The following is a 20,388-nucleotide window of genomic DNA, read 5'->3' on the forward strand; positions in this document are numbered from 1 at the left end:
GTTATTGTTAGGTATATCCGCTTTTATGATCTGGTTTATCCTGGAATACGTGTAAAGCAACACTTGATCTGTATCGATTTCGTTTTCTTTATTACGCATTCTTCTTTCGATGTCATCTCGCAGATCGATGAGTGGTTTTAGCCAGGTTCGTTCCCTAAGCTGTCTCAGTAAATCCCTCCTGAATTGTGTGACAATACCTTCGATAAACGTGGCGTTGAAGGTGTGTCCTGTTCCTTCCTCGTTTGTATCTGTCAAGCCATTTTGGTTATTGTTATTTTTGTTTTTGCGTTTATTTGGGCGAGCATTTCGACCCCATCTTGACCCTGTGTTAGAGCGGTTTTCCTGATTTTCATTTTCTTCCTCTTCTTCCAAATCTGGAAACTCATCGTCTTGTTCCAGCAGATCAAAGGAATTGGTTAGTCGGGGAAATTTTGCTTCTGCTTCGGCGTAACTTGATCCATTTGTCCTCATGGTCTTCTGTTTTTTTTTCTCTTCTCTTGCGTTCCGGACATTTCCGGTCACCTGGCTTGTGGTTTTGACGACAATTGGTGCAGTGGTAATCCTTCGAGCAGTTTTCTCCTTCTGCATGAACCTCCGAACAATTTTCGCATCGTGGGTTTGCCCGGCAGAACTTTTTTGTGTGCCCATATCTCCAACATTGGTTGCATTGCTTTACTGGAAAAACATAGATTTCCATCCGGGAAGCGCTACCATAGATCTTCACCAATTCAGGAACTTTCTTTCCTTTGACAGTTATTTTCAGATTGGCTGTTGGAGAGAGATTTTCTTGTATTTTTCTCTGTATGCGCTCCACTTTCGTCACGGGAAATTCCGCAACAATGTTGCTCTTGATTTCCTCTTCCGTGTATTCTTTGGGTACTCCCTTCACGAAGCATATTGTTTCCTACGTTGATGCTGGAAGAAACAGCCGGAGGTTATGCCTTTCAAGGTTGATTTTTTCCTGTGCCGGGTTGAATTCTTTCCGGGTCAATTCCTGCTTGATTCTGTGACGTCCGCGTTTTGTTATTTCCTTGTAGTTTGGGAAATTTGTTTCTGGAATTCGTGTCTGGTGGCCTCACAACTGGATATCGAATGTTGAGCTCCATCATCGATGGCATCAGAAGCCGTTATCAACTTACATTCGAGAACATAAGTCGATGTGGGTCGGTCACACACTACGAAGGATTGGAAGCAGGGCCCAGGTGAAAGCAAAATCAAGCAGCCGCCATGGATGGAAATCTCTCACGATGGAACTATGCACAACTGAGTTGCAAATGAGTTATGTGATATATACGAAGATTTTCATTCTTGGTCATTAATAGTACTTTCGTTTATTTCCAGTTTTTGTTCAGTTTTATAGTTGAGACGTTCTTACATCCACTAACTAAGCCTATCAGACTGAATGTAATTCCTAATTTTCATTGTTTGTATTCCACGAATTGATCTTTCTGATGCTTTTCCCAGTTGTAGTTGTTGAGTAACATACAAACACCTCTAAAACTTAGTCACATTATGTTCATCGATCTATTTTCATTCCGCTTAAATAGTAGATAGGGGAAATGGCTCTAATGTTGGCTTATGGATCTAAGATTGGGCCCATCGCTAAAAATCTGCTATTTATCAATTTTATCTAGATAAACGCGTCATTGGGACGCTACTAATGGATATTTTTGGTCGCTATTGAAAATGTAGTCGATTGCCGATTTTATGCATGGGCCCAAATTAGGGGCATTTAGGCCGACATTACATCCATTTCCCCTATAACATATAATTTAGTTGTCTATCGAGAAGCAGTGGTTTGGCAAAATAATTAAAACGTGTCAATGAGAATTTTAGCTCGTTAAGAACAAAGCTAATCGTTGCACTCTTTGCTATGATAATGCAAACCGCTCACCTATACACACACACATTCATGCACTCATCATAAAAATCAGTATTTGCACTCTCCAAAACGTATTCATCCATTCATGCATCGATTATCGATCGTAATTGTTAATTGCTGATGAAGGTTGTTTTCGTGATAGCTTTTTAGTCGATCTTCACGGCACCGTAAATCTTGCGAATAAAGCTATACGCGGCAAAGAATCCGATTGTTCCCGTGAGGATGTAGAACGTGATTACCATCAAGCCTAGGAAACGGATAAATCGTGTAATCAACGTTGTTCTATATTGCTTTTGTTGGTGCTACTTACCGGTATAGCCTAAATACAGCAAGGTGGGAATAAATTCCGTAATCTCCAGTTTAGTGAAAAAGTAAAATATGCTGTAAAATAGAATGTACACAGCTGACCCGCCAGACACGATAAAACTTCGCCACCACCAGCGATAATCCTGAAAAAAAACATAAGAAATATGATTATTTGATCAATAAACGTGACAAACAAAAGTAAACGTACCTCAGCACACAGTTGAAAGTACGTCATTACTATCGATATTTGCCCACAGCTGACTACCAGTATGCAAAACACTAGAAACAGAAAGCCGAACAGGTAGTAGAATTGGTTTTGCCAGATGGCCGAAAAGATGAAGAACAATTCGATGAAAACGGCTCCGAATGGCAGAATACCGGCCATCAGCACGCATAGCGCCAGGTTCATATACCAATGCTGGTGCGGTATTTGCCTTGGAATCATGTTCGTCCGCACCGGATGCTGATAGGCCTGCTTTCTAAATCCAAAATAGTAACCCAAGTACACCAAGGGTAGTGAGATTCCGAACCATAGGCAAAGTAATGCAACCATCGTGCCAAAAGGAACTGCACCGCTCGAGTTACGATCCCAGATGAAGAAGTTGAGAATAAAGCAGGTACCGAACACAAGACCCGGGAAAAGGGTAGCCGTCAAAAAGGCAGCTCGCTCCCAATTCCGTCCTTTCATTGTCTTGTACAGACGGGCGGAGAAATAGCCTGCGATCAGGCCCATAAACACGTACAACATTATGCCGGCCGTCATCAGTGCGCCTCGTGACGAGGGTGAGAGCATTCCCAGCATGGCAATAACTGCAAAGTTGAAGGGACGTTAAGAACTGTTTAAAGCTAGGATACACAAACTTACTGATCGTAATCATAGCCATGAAGAAAATCTGAATTCCACTACCGATAACGGCAGCGAACAGCCTTGGATGTCTCGGTGGCCTGAATACATCCCCGTGGACCAGCTTCCAGCCAGTTTCTTCCAAAGTGTCCTCAATATTAACACTATCGTCGGTGTTGTACTTTGCAATATCTCGACGAAGCGTTCGCACCATGATCATAGTTAGGATACCTTGAATAAATTTGAACGTAATACATCAATAGAAATTTACTATCTCAGTACACGTAAACTTACCAGAGAGGAAAAATACCACCACCAACGAATTGATGATGCTGAACCAATGGATCTGAACATCGTTCATGCCGAGATAGATATCCCACCGAGATGCCCACTTAACCGACGATTCTTTCCACTCGACCGAGTAAGTAAAGAATAATTGTGTATGTCCCGCGTGCACTGAAACCGGTTGCGGTCGAGGGCTCTCCGGAAAACTGCACGTATCACCTTCGAAGCTAAGTTGATCCTTATGAATTGATAAGGTTTCCACTTCGAAACCTACAACGCGATATTGATTCCTAAAAGAGTAAGAACAACTCCCCATTTAGCAATAACTCAACGCCCGAATCTTGGATTGATCTTACTCGCTGTGCATATGATAGAACAAACGGAACTTGAGATGATTATTGATATACACATTATTTCCGTCCACTTGCCCCAGACGGTAACCGTGCTCGAACTGTTGTTCGTTTGTATCCGGATTCACAAACTTGGTAGCCACCGGTAGGTTATCCACGATCCTGGAAAACAACCCAATAATATTATTTTGTTCCTCACACATTTCAACCAATTAACTTACAAATGCACAAAATATTCGTGCCTAATTCGTTCGGCCACCTTCTCCGACTGCTCTCGATCCCAGTTCATGGGTCGATCCTTGCTATTGCACAACAGCTTACAGCGAACATTTTCCGCCATCCGTACTTCGTACGGTGTATTTACGATCCGATCGCCCCGAAGCACCTCGCCGAGATTTTCACTCTTGTACACCAGTGTCCCATTCTTCGGTAAGCAAAACTGCAGCGAGTAATACTCGTACGGCAATTGCGTGTGGGTACTGGTCATCTTAACCGCTTTCACGTCTATTTTCAGCCCTTTTCGGAACTCGACCGGAGCCACCCCGGGCACGTAAAAACTTTGCACCATACAACATTGTAGCAAAGCTACTGCGAAAACAACTATCAGCTGCCACTGGAACAAATGGAACCGAAATTTAACCACCAACATTATTTCATTGACGACATACGATCCAGCCAATGAAAACAAGTGAAACTTTACGTGTCACACTCGAGTGAAAGAAAGTTTTCTCATTAAGTACTTCAGACAAAAGACGATCGCTTGCATTGCGAGAAATTCAAACACCAACTTACTCTATATTCCATGTTTCTATGTACTGCAGCCGATGTTACTTTCTACTAGATACTAATTCATTGAAATTCAGCGAAGGAAGCTAGAAGTTTAGCAAATAAATTAAGAAAATATTTTCAGGATCTCGTCAAACCAGATGCGAAGATTTTTCTTTCACTTTTTCTTTTTTCCGCATGCAATCTGTTGACAGAGATGACAGCAAGCTCGGTGTTCAGAACAGAGCTGTGCTACCAGCGTGTTTCACTGGAAAGGTTACCTCCTGGATTCCAAAAAGAGTAAAAGATACTCATTAAATGGGTACTTTTAAGTTAGCGTGTTGATCAGGGTGGCCAGACCTACCGATTTTCAGAGTGCCTACCGATTCACAGACGAAAGGTTCAAAACTACCGATTTTTCACTTTTCCTACCGAGAATCACAGATTTTTAGATTATAAATAGAAAAATTGATTTCGACACGTTTATAGCAGAAGAACTGAAGAACAGTGTATTGTTCTGGAGCACAGAGTCATTCACCCCCCCCCTCACAAAAGTTTCAAGTATCGGGAAAGCCTTCCCGCATAAGCGCGAACCATAAATTGACCTTACCGATAATGGTTATAAATTGTTTATAATCCCTGCTAAACTTCAACTGAAATGGTTATGGAACTTTACATGAACGTTTAATGATAAAGTTTTAACCTTAAGTATTATAGTTTTTTGGAAGTGGACCTTACAAATAATGGGTTGTTAAGAACCATTACCATTCAAAATTCTTGTTTTCTCCATACATTTTCGGAAACAAAACTATACTAAAACCTTTTAACTTATGGTTTGAGAACATTAATGGTTATGGTTATGGTAACCAGTAAGGTCCATGAATGGTTTTGTAACATCGATCAACCTTATGTGGAATATATCGCGAATTGGTTGCCTGTAAATTACTGATTACCAATTCACGATATATTTCACGTAAAGTTGAGCGATGGTACAAAACCATTAATGGACCTTACTGACTACCATAACCACAACCATTAATGTTCTCAAACCATAAGTAAAAACGTTCTAATATAGTTCTCTTTCCGAAAATGTATGGAGAAAACAAGAATTTGGAATGGTAATGGTTCTTAACAACCCATTATTTGTAAGGTCCGCTTCCAAAAAGCCATAATACATAAGGTTAAAACTTTATCACACAAACGTTCATGTAAAGTTCCATAACCATTTCAGTTGAAGTTTAGCGGGGATTATAAACAATTTATAACCATTATCGGTAAGGTCATGTGATGGTTCGCGTTTATGCGGGTTCTTAAGTCGCACGGTGTTTCGCAAAAACCCATTAATGGGTATAAAAATACCCATTTCCGCTAAAAGTGCCCCTCCTCATTTAATGGGTAAACTATGGTTTACTCATAAATGGGTAAATGGGTGGTCTGTCAATAAATGGGTGTTTTTTCACCCATTTTCTTATATTGTGTTTACCGTAAAATGGGTGAAAAAATACCCATTTTTACAAATGGAGGATGCAAGCGCTCGTTGATGTAAAAATGTTTTTAAAACATTGAAAATAAATGCAGGTGTTCCGCTCAAATTTTTCACGAAACATTATAATACAAATTATCCATTGTATTGACTTATCCGTAAGCCTCTCCAACGTTTTGGATTCTAATATTTTCCGGAGATCGTTGCTGCGGACAGTAACTGTTTGCATCGTGGTTTGCATTCCCAATGACGGAAATGAGACGATAAAATTTCGAAGTGTTTTTTCACCCATTAATGGGTAAAAAATATACCCATTATTCAACCGTGAACTGATTCTTTAAATGGGTATTATTTCACCCATTTTATGATTTCAAAATTCCCCCATTTTTTGACAGCTGCATACATGGTTTGAAAATGGGTATTTTTTTACCCATTAATGGGTTTTCACGAAACACCGTGCGACCTACCGATAAAAGCTTTGAGAAGCTACCGATAATGAAAAAAATAATCTGGCCACTCTGGTGTTGATTACAAACAAATTTAGTTGAGCTGTCAATGACTCGCGCTTATTCCGGTGCTACACCGCTAAAACGAAAACGACACTAGTCTAGAAGTAAACACCTTATTTTCGGTAGGATGCATTTTTGTCGATATTATTTAATGCTATAATAACATTAAATTTTAATGTTATCAGCTTGTTAGCAAGTAATTCATGTTCCGTGCATTTTTTGCTGCTGGTGTTAGGAAATTCTGTTCACATCAGGCTATAGCCGGCAATGCACCAATGAAGTACCTCAACGTAGCGGAAAAAAATGATGCAGCCAAAAATATTGCCGGTTTACTATCGCGTGGGTCATCCCAACGGGTAAGTTTTAAAGTCTGTGTATTTGCTCAGTTTAAATATTTTTGATATAAATTTAAATTTGTAGCGCGAAGGATATTCTCCGTACAATAAAATATACGAATTCAACTACAACATCCAAGGGCAGCAAGTGCAGATGTTGATGACCTCGGTATCGGGTCATTTGCTGAACTATGAATTTCTGCCTTCGTTTCGGGGATGGCACAGTTGCAATCCGGAGCAGCTTTTCGATGCTCCAGTTCGGAAAAACTGTACCGAAAACATGGATAAGATCAAAAAAACTTTGGAGCGAGAAGTTCGCAGTTGTCAAACGTTGATCATTTGGACCGATTGTGATCGAGAAGGCGAAAACATTGGATTTGAAATTATCGAAGTGTGTCGGGCAATCAAGCCGCAGATCCGGGTGTTGAGGGCAAAATTTTCCGAGATAACGGCACCGTCTGTGAAGCGGGCCATAGAGAATCTGTCCGCGCCCGATGAGCGACAGAATGAGGCGGTCAATGTGCGCAGTGAGTTGGATCTCCGTATCGGAGCAGCGTTTACACGATTTCAGACCCTGCGGTTGCAGAACGTGTTCCCGGCGAAGATAGTTAACAATCTGGTGTCGTACGGAAGTTGCCAAATCCCTACTTTGGGATTTGTGGCTCAACGGTACAAAGAGATTGAAAGGTTCATACCTCAGGGGTTTTGGAAAATTAAGTGTAAGTATTTGCCTTCTAGTTAATAGTTAATAGATGACATTTTATGATCTTGGTACATTTAGTAAACCACACTATCGATGAACTGACGGTTGAATTCAACTGGGCAAGGAATCGTCTATTCGATAAGCAATGCTGTGAGGCGTATTTAATGCTGTGCCAAGCAGATCCACCGGTGAAAATCGTAAGCGTTACAAACAAACCGAAAAGTAAGTGGAGACCAACACCACTGGATACGGTTGAACTGGAAAAACTTGGTTCCAGGAAGCTGAAAATCAGCGCCAAGCAAACAATGACCATAGCGGAGAAACTTTACACGCAAGGTATCATAGATGTTTTGAATTCGGATCACAAGTGATTTCAATTGACTTATTTCTGTTCCTAAGGTATAATCAGCTATCCCCGTACTGAGACTAACATGTTCTCCAACGATATGAAACTGGCACCGCTAGTAGAAATGCAAACCGACAATCCAGAGTGGGGTGGGTTTGCCCAGAAAGTGCTACAATGGGGACCAAATCCTCGCAACGGCAAGAAATCCGACCAGGCACATCCTCCTATTCATCCGACTAAGTACGTCACTAACCTAAACGGTGATGAGAGAAAAATCTACGAGCTGGTGGTGCGTCATTTCCTGGCTTGCATTAGTAAGGATGCTCTCGGATCGGAGACGGTCGTTAATGCTGTGTTAGCGGATGAGGAATTCACAGCTTCCGGATTGTGTATTCTCGAGCGAAACTACTTGGAGGTTTATCCTTACGACCGATGGAACTCGAGAGAGATACATCCCTATCAGGTGGGGAATACATTTGAACCGACGGAATTGAGTTTACACGAAGGTTCAACGACGGCACCTAACATGCTGACTGAGGCGGATTTGATTGCGTTAATGGAGAAGCATGGCATTGGAACTGATGCGACTCATGCAGAACATATCAATACGATTAAGGAGCGTGGATATATTGGAGAGGCTGATCGGGGATTTCTGGTTCCTGGAACGTTAGGCATGGGACTGGTGGAAGGCTATGAAGCGATGGACCTTTCGCTTGCCCAACCGGAACTTCGAGCAGGGCTCGAAGCTGACTTGAAATTGATCTGCGAAGGAAGTAAAGATCCCAAACTTGTGCTTGAGGAGCAAATTCAGAAGTACAAGGAAGCCTACCGGGTGATAACGCAGAAAGCGCGAGCACTCGATCAAGCCATGGGACAGCGGTTGAACGAAGTGCCAAAGGATGCTCCTCAATTCAATTCCGGTGGTTCTATTCAGGAAGTGTGCAAGTGTCCAAAATGCTCCCAAATGATGTGCCTTAAGATGAAAAAGGACGGTAACGGTTTCTACCTGGGCTGCCTAGGTTTCCCTGAGTGCAGGAATAGCGTGTGGTTCGATGATAATATCAAGGAAGCATCAGGAACAGATGAAGTATGCTCAAAATGCGGAGGAGGTAATAAGAAAATAATGGTTAAATTTAAACATACGCGCCTATATGGTTATCTAAACCACATGAATGCCGATTCGTACAAAACCTGCATCGTATGCGACAACAAGTTCCGAGAGATTCTTGGAATCGACGACAGTCTGGTGAAACAATTTAGATCGAATGGCATTCGAACGGATGTAGCTGCTGCACCGCGAGGAAATGCTTCTTTTGGAAATTCCGCAAGCACTCGACCGTCCCAGAACTTTCCAAGCAATCCATCGAGTGGACGTGGCACCGGTGGTAGTGCGAACAACGACGGACGCAGCGGCTGGGGCTCCAACAACGATAACGATGATGATCGCCGAGGTGGTGGTGGTGGGGCAATCTCATCCGGTACTCGATCCAACAATACCTCAAGTAGTGGCTGGGGGAGCGGTTCCAGCTCCTCAAATACGACACAAAATAGAGTGGGTGGTCCACGACCAAACCAGCTCAATTCTGATACTACACGGAACATAAATCCGAAACCAGCTCCACCACCACCGCGGACGTCTTTCGGAGCAAACGCCGTGGAAATACGTTGTGGCTGCAATCTCCCAGCAAAGCCACTTACCGTCCGGAAAGATGGTCCTAATAAGGGGCGTCCATTTTTCGGCTGTACTAAAGAGCAAGGCAAGCAGTGTGGATTTTTCAAGTGGGCTGATGAAGATAACGCTCCCCAAGGGGGAGCCTCGGGTAGTTCTACGTGGGGACAAACCAGGCCGCCTCCACCTCCGCATGATAGTTTCGGGGGCGGAGGAGGAAGTCGTGGTGGGTCCACTTCGGAATGGGGACGATCGAACAATAAAGGTCCCAATGCTAAGGGTGGAGATCGTCCGAAAGCGACAAGAAAATGTGGATTCTGTAGACAGGAAGGGCACACCAAGGCCAAGTGTCCCCAGCGGGAAAGTATGGATTATTAACGTTACATGTTGGGCGTTTTGCGTTGAGCATTTAGATAAGGTTGTAACTCTTGTTTTTGTATATAAAGAATAATGCATACGATAAGCTGCTTGTGGTTTGGGATATATCCGAAACCCTGCTGTTTGTGTCCGTACACTCCGTTATGAAATCGACTTTTGCCCGGGTTGTTTTTTTTTTTTTTGTTAACGTAAATTGTGATTGTGCAGTATAGAAGGAACTCAAGGGTCAGGTCTCCGATACTTTTAGGTACCGTACATGCTAACCAGTAGACAGGGGGTGACATCTTTATCAGCAGGTTAAATAAGTTCTGTGTAATTCACGAATGTGAAACAGGGCGAGCCATAGTGACATCACCGGTAGGGTAACGTATCAACAAGACCCCATCTCAAGATTAGTGAATTAGCTGCCACGAGGGAAAAGACAAGGGATGGGGGGAGGGTTTGTGTCGATTCATAGATAACTGAAACTTACGGTGGTTAATACGAATATTAGTAAAATGTAGATAAAATAAGTAAGAAATTACTTGATTGTTTATGATGCCTGTACCGTGTTGTTGTTGTTGGCGCTCTTGGGGACGCCGCCCTCTATATGTCTGACGATGAGTCCGAAGAAAATCCCAGCAGGCGATTATCTTCTCATCAGGGAATGACGATGAGTTCGACGTGAATCTTAACATCGCGTTCACCTTCGCATCCGTGACTCCTTTGAACTCTGAATCCAATATTGATGAAACACTTTTGGACACGTTTTGAATACATGAAGAAACGTTGAAATTTTCAGACTTCTTGGTTTTATTTTCATTGCCAGTCTTGTGCTTAGCATTAGCATCGAACAAGTTGGACAATATCGTAGGTGGTACGAATTCAAAACTATTCAGAGCAAGACGGATATCTATTACTGGACAGATAGTAAGTAGGAAATAATTACTATCTCCCAGATAAAGACATATCCCGCTCCAACAGTTAAGGATTGCTCTGGCCACGTCCTTACAACTGGTAAAGATAGGAAAGGTATGTTTGTCCAACATTTACTTAAGAGAGATGCAGAGAACTCTACGACCCCTTATTAATACCTCGGGAATTTAGGAATTATGTTAGTAGGGCAGGAAAGCCACAGGATACACCCAATCAATGTTGCTTTCATTGCCAGTCTTGTGCTTGATAATAAATTATTCGTCGTTACACACGCGCAGGGGTCAATTGGTTTCGTATTTCTTTAAAACTAACTCTAAAATTAGATAATAATAGATATCGCTTGTCGTTCAAAAACTTCGAAACAAGTGCAAATAAATGAAAATCAAAAAAGGGGTTAAACACAAAAAAGGAAAGAGAAATGCTTTTAACTGTATTTTGTTAATAAATGCAACATTCATCCTAAAAATTTAAAATGCTAAGAGCAGCTACTATTACATCAACAGACTAGAAATAGTCCCAATGATGTGGTAAAAAAAGTACAGATTAAACAGACTACATATACTACAGTTACAAACGAAAATAACAAGAAAATCATTGTCAAAAGTTACTAAAAATTTATAAGTCTAAAATTTTACACTTAGCTGTTGGGCGTCAAGCGCCTTCGGGTCAGCAAAAAAGGAAGAGAATCTTATAGCTACGGGCTCGACGTTGATCAATTGGCAGCGATTCTCGTAGCTTGGAAGACAAAGTGGGTATCTCCAAGGCAGCTTACGGAGCGCGAAGCGAAGAAAACTTAGTTGTACAGATTCAATTCGCTCGGCCCCGCCCCGCCCCACAGTTCAGGCTCCAGACTGCAGAGCAGTATTCCAACGTAGATCGCACGAGAGAGCAATAGAGTGATTTCAAGCAGTAAATGTCTGTGCAGTTCTTAGTATTCTTGAAGAAAAAGCCAAGATTTCTTGACGCTTTGTCGACGACATACGATATATGGTGTTAGTATGTCAGCTTTGATTCCAGAAAAACGCCTAAGTCTTTCACGCAATGCACCCGTTCGATGGTCGTGCCTACACTGAGCAAACTAGAATTGAGATTTTTATAATACGTTTCGTATGAACGAGGATTTTGAACTGGGAAAATTATTTCATACGACACGTATGTTTTCCATAGCAGGCTTATACAAATTGCACGTCTCAATTATGATTTTCATACGAAACGCGTTTGAAGTTCATACGAGACTACAATGAACTTTATTATAGCGAATTCGTTTATTATCGGGGTTGGAACCAGTTCCAACCCAGTGCGAAACCGAACTTTTTGTCAGTGCGAACCTCAACCTGATCTAGGTTTTAAAAACAAACGAGCAAACTGACGTTTGTCAGAAAACAAGCAGACCCAATCTTGATACCCGATCCAGGTTGGAACTGAATAATAAACGAATTCGCTATTAGTTTACCTTATGTTGTTCGTATGAAACGTTCGTATGACGTTTGTTCAAAGCAAAACAATATGGCGTACGAATAGCAATTGTTATCGGATCTCAAGGTTCCGGGGGAAGCTTTGCCTGTGTTCTGAGGTAAAAAACGCTAAATTCAGTGTAAAAGGATGTTCCGGGTACAAATTAGCATCTATATTGTCATTTAATCAATGAATTTCGACAAAAATTACAGAGTGTGGTGTAAATACGGCAGCCTTAATAACGTGGACTAAGCAAAACATATTTCAGGCATTGTCTCGTGCTAATATAAACTGGAAATATGATCTAATTTGGGCATTAATTTTGGAGTGGCGAGAGAGAAATGTAAGTAGTATTGTGTAATGATTATTTCAAGTTTATTGATTTTAAAGTGCTCCCCAGAATCTGTCTACCATCGCGATATATAGCAGAAAATCCAAAGTCTCGGACACGATCGCGTGCGAAGGAAGTGGTCTGAATTGCCACCCAAACTGTAAACCCGGCGGGGATGAGGCTGTAGGCGAAAGCAGTGGCCTCAGCAACTACCCGGATTGTTGTAGTTCTAACGGAAGCGTAGCTGAAAAGACAACACGAGGCAACAGCAGTGGCCCAGATTGTAGTCCCAGCGGTGGAAAAGCTGTGGAGACAATTTTTGGTGAAAGCAGTGAGGACGCAAGAGAGGAGTCAATTGAATGCAACGACACTGATCTGAATAGCCAACCAGATTGTAGTTCAGGCACAGGCGTAGCTGAGGAGAGCCACAGTGCAGCGATAGCCGAAAATGTAAGTTATTTAGTCTCTTTTCATGTTTTGAAAGCACGTAAGTCATTTTTTTTTCTCTTAGGTCGATGACGAGGACGATTAATTGTATTCACCAGGCATTCTGAAAAACCTGCTTAAACAGTCAGTGTTTGGGATCAAGCTGCTTCAGAAAGCTGAAGAACTGGAGCTATCTACGGAGGGACAAAAATGCGTCACGGATGTCGTAGCTGAATACCACCTGTCAAGAAAACGCAAAACAACATCACAGCTAATGGAAGATTATGCCACTGTCATTGTAAAAGTTTTCAAAAGAGAGCAAAAGGTATTAACGATGTGAAAATATCACTAAAATGTGGGGGTTGTAATGATACTTGTTTTGCAGGACACGTATTACATTCCGAAGAAAGGAAACCCAGGCGGCAAGCTATACAGTCGAATCAACTATATTCGACAAGCCGACCGTAAGAGGATCAAGGAGGAAGACAATCGTCAGACGTTCCCAAAGATTTCTGAGACAATATTCGCTCCAGAAATCCTAAACGGCATTTCATGGTTGCAATTGAACCGACTCCCATGGTCTAACGTTTTGTCCCAGTGGGAAATTACTTTTATCGACAGGAAAGCACTGCTTGGTGACCAAAAGAAAATTCCAAATCTATTTAAGAAGTACCCACATTTCAAAGACGAGTTTGGCTTCCAGCTGGTGAGTTGGTAATAAACAGTTATAATAATACAGAAAGTGCTTAAAATTTTATTTAAATTTTCAGCTTGATATCGATTACCGCCTGCTCGGCTACGGCGATCCATCCACAGGACAAAACAAGTGGGATCAATTACTTGAACCAATTGGCAAGTACATAGACAAACACGGAAAAGATATATCAGTTTCAGAATTGCTGCCGGTGATCTCAAGCACCGACTACTCTCTAGGTTAGTATGAACAAATAAAAGGCTAACTAAGTCATTTCAAAATTAAATATATAAGGGAAACAGACTGAACTGTAGGCAGCAGCAAAAGGACAAAGACGATTATTTTTGTTTATAAACGTTTCCTTGTATATACTTTATCATTAAGGTGATATTCTAATGAATCCTTAATGTGGAACTTTAAAAAATGTCAGCTTCCACAAAACATACAATAATAAATTGTATGTTTTGTGGAAGCTGACATTAGTTTTTTTTTTCTATGGAATTGTTACTCTCTGTTTGTTGCAGCGCAGCAACCGAGGAGCAGCAGTTTCATATGTGTATATTTTGTGGAAGTTGGTGCTTTTGAAGTTCCTTAGAGTATCACTTTAAACATCTGATATATAATGCGATGCTTATTATTATTCATTTTTCAGATTCCCGCTTACTTGCAGTCCTCCGAGGATTAAGCACGGTGTTAATTCCTGTGAAAGCTGACAATGGATTCAAACCAACTATAGCTACTGCTCAAAGTGACACTTTTCTGATGGTTAAAACGAAGGAAGAAGCCTTCGAAGAACTCGAAAAGTTGCGCAATACATGGGCTGAAAAAGGCGGAGCTGCTACCCCGAAGTTAATTGTGTTTGGAGAGAACACCGTTATCGCGTTTGGAGAGTGTATTGTTGCTTACGGGAACGTTCACTATACGCTTCCGAGCATTGTGAGAGGAATAGATGTTTATGTCAAATTGTTCGTAGTGCTCGGTCTGCCTCCTTCGAAGATATCCAAGCTGATCTGGCTTTTCATATTGAAATACGTATACAGTATTGATAAAACCTGCTCGTACGTGTCCATCAAAAACTTGATAAAGTTCATCGAATCATGCTCGTGACATGTTGTTTTGCCGACTGCTCAGCTCAGTTTTCGGCGGTGGAGTATTTTTTAGCGCATCTCGATGGTCACGGACCCCCATCTAACTACCAATATCGATGCACATATCCTGGATGTCAACAATTGTTCACCAAGACATACTCTTTCAAACGACATTTTAAACTTCATCGTTTCATACCCGTCGAAGATCCTAGTGCGCTGCTCACGGCAGAATGTTCATCGTTCAACGTCGGTACATTGGTCGAATCAAGAGACTGTTATACTACACCTTCCAAAGTACAAAGAATAGAAGATAATGACAAAAATTTCCAAGATGTTCAACAGCTTACGTCAAATCTTCAGAAGATAAAAGAATCGACTATTTCAATGACTCTTAACATGCACAAAAAGACGAATTTTTCCAGGCAAGATGTTCGAGAGGTTCAGGAAGCCACTCAAGGAATATGTACACAGTTCGCTGAATGTATTGAATCATTGAATGTAAAATCAAGCAATCCTGAAACCGATCATCAGTTAGAAACTTGTTTAAATTTAATGAAATCATCGTTTGAGTCTATAAAAAGCGATTTTAAATTTTTTAAAGTATTAAATAATCAAGGGATATTTGAACTACCGACAGTTATTGAGCTGGATGAAGATAAGTGTAGATATATAAAAGAGCCTGAAAAAGAATCATGCAGTCGCAAGTCATGTTTGGTCATAAACCCTATTCACTTCCAAATCAGAAATTTTTTGAAACTGAGGATAAATTGAAAAAAACTCTTGAACGAATAAGAACATTGGAACAATCCACGGACATCCGTCATTTTGTGAATGGTAGAGTGTGGAGAGAAATTAAAGCAAAATATTCTTGCGAGCAGGGCGATAGCTACCTAATACCAATATGGCTATACGCAGATGATTTTGAAATCAACGATTCACAAGGACCACATAATAAAGTTGATTCATTATGTGGGATTTATTATACATTTCCAATTTTACCGGAAGAACATATGTCTAAACTGTGTAATATTTTTGTCGCTGGTATCATTCGAAAAATAGCAATTAAAAGTTCGGGAATAAATAAGTTATTAGAACATTTAATAATTCCCTTCAAGAGTCTTGAGGAAGAAGGATTGAATGTGAAGTTAGAAGGAGTCGATACAAATGTTAGATTTATTCTCTGTTTATTCCAAGGTGATAATTTAGGAGTTCATTCATTGCTCTCTTTATCTAGTAGTTTCAATTCAACATTTTATTGTAGGTTTTGTAGAAAACCTAAGCAACAACTGCAAAAGGATTGTATAGAACACAAAGATTGCTTGCGAACGATTACTAATTACAATGAAGATGTTGCAACTGGAAAACATTCTGAAACGGGCATAATAGGTAATTCGAAATTTAACGATTTGCCGTCGTTCCACGTAATCAACAATACTAGTGTAGATGGAATGCACGATCTATTCAGTGGAGGTGTTTGCAAATATGGTTTCACCTCTGCTTTGAACTATTTTATGTACCGTAAAAAATACTTCACAATAGCTGAGTTGAACATGCGCAAGCATTTCGTAGGGCTAGCGTCTTCAGATGCTGGATTGCGCCGTATACCAGACTTCAACGAGGCTTACAATAAAATTACCAAGTCTAAAACGGTGACAATGAGAATGACATCTGATGAAATGCGAGCTCTTTGTCGAAACTTCACATTTATTGTAGGATCATTCATCCCTACAGATGACGTAGTTTATGAGTATTAGACCTGTTCATTTTAAACGAAATGTTCGGAATGTAACGGGTCAACCGTGATTACTGTTCGTCATGTTAATTTGAACTTTTGTGCAAATTTTCAGCAAAATCGGTGTTGATTTAGAGGTGCTTCAAGTTAATTTTATGTTTTTAAGGTAATTTACGGCTTACAATATTTGTATCTCGAGACTGAAATAACGAAAACTGCTGTAACAACTTTCATAGCAAAGTTTAATGTATCATGTATCAACTTTGTAACCAAAGGTTGACTATTCGAAGTGATTTTATTGAAGTTTGACTTAGTTTCATGCTCGAAGATATCTTAAAAAGTGAAGAATTTTAAAGTATTTGTTTTACGAATTTTCCACCCATATGATATAAAAATGTGTAGTGTACGGCATAATGTTCCTCATATTGTTCTAGAAGTTTCGTTCCAACATAGTTTTCGTGTATATTTCATAGATTGAGAGATAAAAATCAGAAAAGAGGCCGTTTAGCTAAAATTCACAAGACAACAGAACCAATAAAAGTCAATTAGATTGACAGAACATATAGCGAATTTGTTTATTATTCAGTTCCAACCTGGATCGGGTATCAAGATTGGGTCTGCTTGTTTTCTGACAAACGTCAGTTTGATCGTTTGTTTTTAAAACCCAGCTCAGGTTGAGGTTCGCACTGGCAAAAAGTTCGGTTTCGCACTGGGTTGGAACTGGTTCCAACCCCGATAATAAACGAATTCGCTAATAGTTGCATTGCTTTTCAATGACGACCGATGACTGTTTCATTGATATATGATTTTTTCATAAATATGAATCCTCAGTAGACGTGTTTTTTTTTATCAAAGGCAAGTGTCACTCGAACCATAACAGCAATTTATAAAATAACGAACATTTTGAATGGCTCGAGTGACACTTGCCTTTGATAAAAAAACACGTCTACTGAGGATTCATATTTATGAAAAAATCATATATCAATGAAACAGTCATCGGTCGTCATTGAAAAGCAATGCAACTATGTTCTGTCATTATGATGCTAAACCAAACATCGTAGAGGTTGTTAATTTCGCCAAAGCACTCGACGCGGATCCGGCTGAAATGGAAGCTGTTTATCGCATTGCTGAGGAAAGGGGAGTCTTCATGAAGTTCAAATCAGAGGAAGCGATGCTCCATGCTCTGACATACAATTCGGAGGATTTAATCTTCCATTATGCGAATGGAACGACGGCAAAGGTATGTCGCATGCTGGTGAATTCATCCAGTATGTGCGTGTGTATGACTTGCCACCAGAGGTACCCGACAACGAGCTGGATAAAGTGCTGGGGAAGTATGGAAACATTAAACGCATCATGCGTAGATAGAGTCGTCCCCCTCGCTCCCACACTACAGTGCAGCGAGCCACGAAACGAGCCGGGTTGTCGACATTTAAGAAGGTGAAGGGGGCGAACCGAGATTACAAACAAAACACGTCGACAAAGCAGCGGTCCCGAAAGCTGTATACGAATCTGCTCACAAAATTCGACCAACAATCAATACGAAACTAACGATTTTAAATTGACTCACTACTTGACTAGCCTATTGGTCCCAAGCAAACCGTTCAACGTACCCAATTCTAGTTGAACTTCTAGTACTAGGCAATGTTTGTTTTGATTCGCTATGAAAGTTTGACAGATAAAATGAGAGGTTATTGGTTTTTTCCTATGTTTCGAGGGGTGAATCGATTAGCTTGGGACCGAAAAGAGTACCAGAGCCGAGACCAGAGCTGAGCAAAAAAGTAGAGCACGTTATTTCGGGACCTTCTGGTCTTAGTGTTAACTCTATGGTTCGACTGTGTCGTCATGGACAACGAAACTTATGTGAAGGCGGATTTCAAGCAGCTTCCGGGACAGGAGTTTTTTGCTTTGTATTTAGAGAAAACTATTCTTCAGAACACTTTTACAACTTAAAAAAACACACATTTTGATCACATAATTATGACGTTTGGACCACTGAATCAAAAGATATAGTCATTTTAAAGTTTAAAACAAGTATTTTTAAAGATAATATAACTTTAAAACGCGCAAGCCAATTGCAAATCTATTGAAAGTAATGGAAAGAAGAAATTTGGTTCTATACTTGCTGAAAAAATGGCAGAGGTATCATTTTTTTAACTCGAGATATTTGAATTAGAAAATTGCCATTTTGACGTAGAACTACGTCTTTGTCGACTATACTGGGGTGCAAATCAAAAAATATGTGTGGTGAAGAGTGTTAGGTTTTGAACGCTTGTAACTTTGTCATTTATAGATGAAATTAAAATCCAAATACGTCATTCGATAGGATATTACATTACGAACCTGTTGAAATAAATATTTTCCAATTTTTCTGTAATTAAATTTTTGAAAATGTACAAATGATAATGTTATTACTGATTTCATGAAATAAGCCTTTTTCCCAAACCCAGTCATCATAAACGGATACCACTTGGTTGCACATCATTCTGCTTGAACCTGAAAAGATATAAATTAGCGCTGCTCTCATGCCACTGCTCATTACCGCTTCGGACGGCGTGGCACTAGGTCCTGCATCAAGCAAGACTAGGTTAGCGGCTAAAGGTGGATCACAGCGTATCCACCATAATGAGGAATGAGACTTGAAAAAATTAATGGGTTGTGTCCTAGACACGACCGCAGAATGACGTAGAACCTATCTATCTTTCTCTATCTATGATGCAGGATATATGCATTTAGGTTAACATCCGACGTCCCTCCTTTTTTACATATTCTGCACAAACCATACTTTCTAAGCCCCACAACTGATAGGATTTTCCGCAGTTTTTTATGAATGGGGCGGAACAGAAAGTTTCTTTGTGCAGAATATGTCAAATAGGATAAACTTTGGATGTTAATATAATTGCATGTATAGAGGCACCAGATAAGTTTCACCGTCAGTTGTGTGTAATTCACCAACTAAATGTCATCGAACATGTCTTTCAAGCAATTTTTTGTTCAAATTTGAAAGTTTGGTTGTGGGAAGAAATTAAGGGAAAAACTTGTTTTTACTAATAATTATGGTTTGTTTAAAATTTATTTCCCGGAAAAAAGTGATCGTCAAAATCTATGTCTTTTTCGGGTTATTGTTGAGGGGTGGGGGGGCGGTTAGGAGAGGTATTTGAGAGGAGGGGGTTACGAGAGGTTGTTGATGGGAGAGGATAAAAATTGCAGATGAGTGTGGGGGGGGGGGGGGGGGTTAGGAGAGGTGGTTGAGGGGGAGGGAGAGATTGTTGTGAAGGGGGAAGGGAGTTTACATACATTAATTTTCCTCAATGTGGTCACGCCGTGATGTGATCCACCTTTAGCCGCTCATTTGGTCCTGCTTACTGCAGGACCAAGTGCCACGCCGTCCAAAGCGACAATGAGCAAAAGCAGACAGCAGCGCTGTTTTATATCTTTTCAGGTTCAGAACCTGATAGGATTTCCCGCCGTTTTTCATGAATGGGGCGGAGCAAAAAGTTTCTTTTGTGCAGAATATGTAAGAAAGGATGGACTTTGAATGTTAATATAATTGCATATATAGAGGTACCAGATATGTTTTACAGTCAGTTGTTGGTAATTCATCGAGTGTATGTCTTCTATTAAGCAATATTTTTTTTTGAAAATGTTAGCTCTGCATGTAAAAAATTATTTGTAAATTTATTTCCCGAAAACAAAATGATCGTCAAAGTCCATGTATTTTTCGGGTTATTGTTAAGGGGGAGGGGGAGGGGGAGGGGGAGGGGGTTGTTAAGCGGGAGGGGGTTTTACATGCACGTTTTTTCAAGTCTCATTCCTCATTGTGGTGGATACGCTGTGATCCACCTTTAGCCGCTAACCTAGTCCTGCTTAATGCAGGACCTAGTGCCACGCC

The 20,388-nt window shown here is 40.6% G+C and overlaps 2 protein-coding genes across 2 annotated transcripts; one reads left to right on the plus strand and one right to left on the minus strand.

Moving 5' to 3' along the window:
- Positions 1–1,315: 1,315 nt before the first annotated feature.
- TM9SF4 (transmembrane 9 superfamily protein member 4) lies at positions 1,316–4,604 on the minus strand. Its single transcript, XM_065217629.1, has 8 exons — positions 4,460–4,604; positions 3,889–4,280; positions 3,674–3,829; positions 3,327–3,607; positions 3,054–3,263; positions 2,397–2,998; positions 2,193–2,331; positions 1,316–2,129 (listed from the first exon to the last, which is right to left on the minus strand). The coding sequence occupies exons 1-8, from the start codon at positions 4,469–4,471 to the stop codon at positions 2,029–2,031; spliced, it is 1,893 nt and encodes a 630-aa protein (XP_065073701.1). The 5' UTR covers positions 4,472–4,604; the 3' UTR covers positions 1,316–2,028.
- Positions 4,605–6,515: 1,911 nt separating this feature from the next.
- Positions 6,516–9,930, plus strand: Top3alpha (topoisomerase 3-alpha). The gene is made up of 5 exons (XM_065217597.1): positions 6,516–6,546; positions 6,610–6,780; positions 6,845–7,478; positions 7,541–7,798; positions 7,862–9,930. The coding sequence occupies exons 2-5, from the start codon at positions 6,628–6,630 to the stop codon at positions 9,853–9,855; spliced, it is 3,039 nt and encodes a 1,012-aa protein (XP_065073669.1). The 5' UTR covers positions 6,516–6,546; positions 6,610–6,627; the 3' UTR covers positions 9,856–9,930.
- The last annotated feature ends 10,458 nt before the right edge of the window (positions 9,931–20,388 follow it).

This window comes from Ochlerotatus camptorhynchus, unplaced genomic scaffold, assembly GCF_037179485.1.
Source record: "Ochlerotatus camptorhynchus isolate MF236.1 unplaced genomic scaffold, CSIRO-AGI_Acam_v1.1 ptg000078l, whole genome shotgun sequence".
In the NCBI taxonomy this organism is placed as follows: domain Eukaryota; kingdom Metazoa; phylum Arthropoda; class Insecta; order Diptera; family Culicidae; genus Ochlerotatus; species Ochlerotatus camptorhynchus.

What these genes read in the sequence shown, in the direction of transcription:
- Top3alpha (XM_065217597.1), top strand. Translation starts at nt 6,628, where the DNA reads ATGTTCCGTGCATTTTTTGCTGCTGGTGTTAGGAAATTCTGTTCACAT. An exon ending in CGCGTGGGTCATCCCAACGG is followed by an intron (nt 6,781 to 6,844) that starts GTAAGTTTTAAA and finishes TTAAATTTGTAG; the next exon opens with CGCGAAGGATATTCTCCGTA. An exon ending in GGAGAAACTTTACACGCAAG is followed by an intron (nt 7,799 to 7,861) that starts GTATCATAGATG and finishes TCTGTTCCTAAG; the next exon opens with GTATAATCAGCTATCCCCGT.
- TM9SF4 (XM_065217629.1), bottom strand. An exon ending in CACGAATATTTTGTGCATTT is followed by an intron (nt 3,830 to 3,888) that starts GTAAGTTAATTG and finishes GTTGTTTTCCAG; the next exon opens with GATCGTGGATAACCTACCGG. An exon ending in TTCTATCATATGCACAGCGA is followed by an intron (nt 3,608 to 3,673) that starts GTAAGATCAATC and finishes TTACTCTTTTAG; the next exon opens with GAATCAATATCGCGTTGTAG.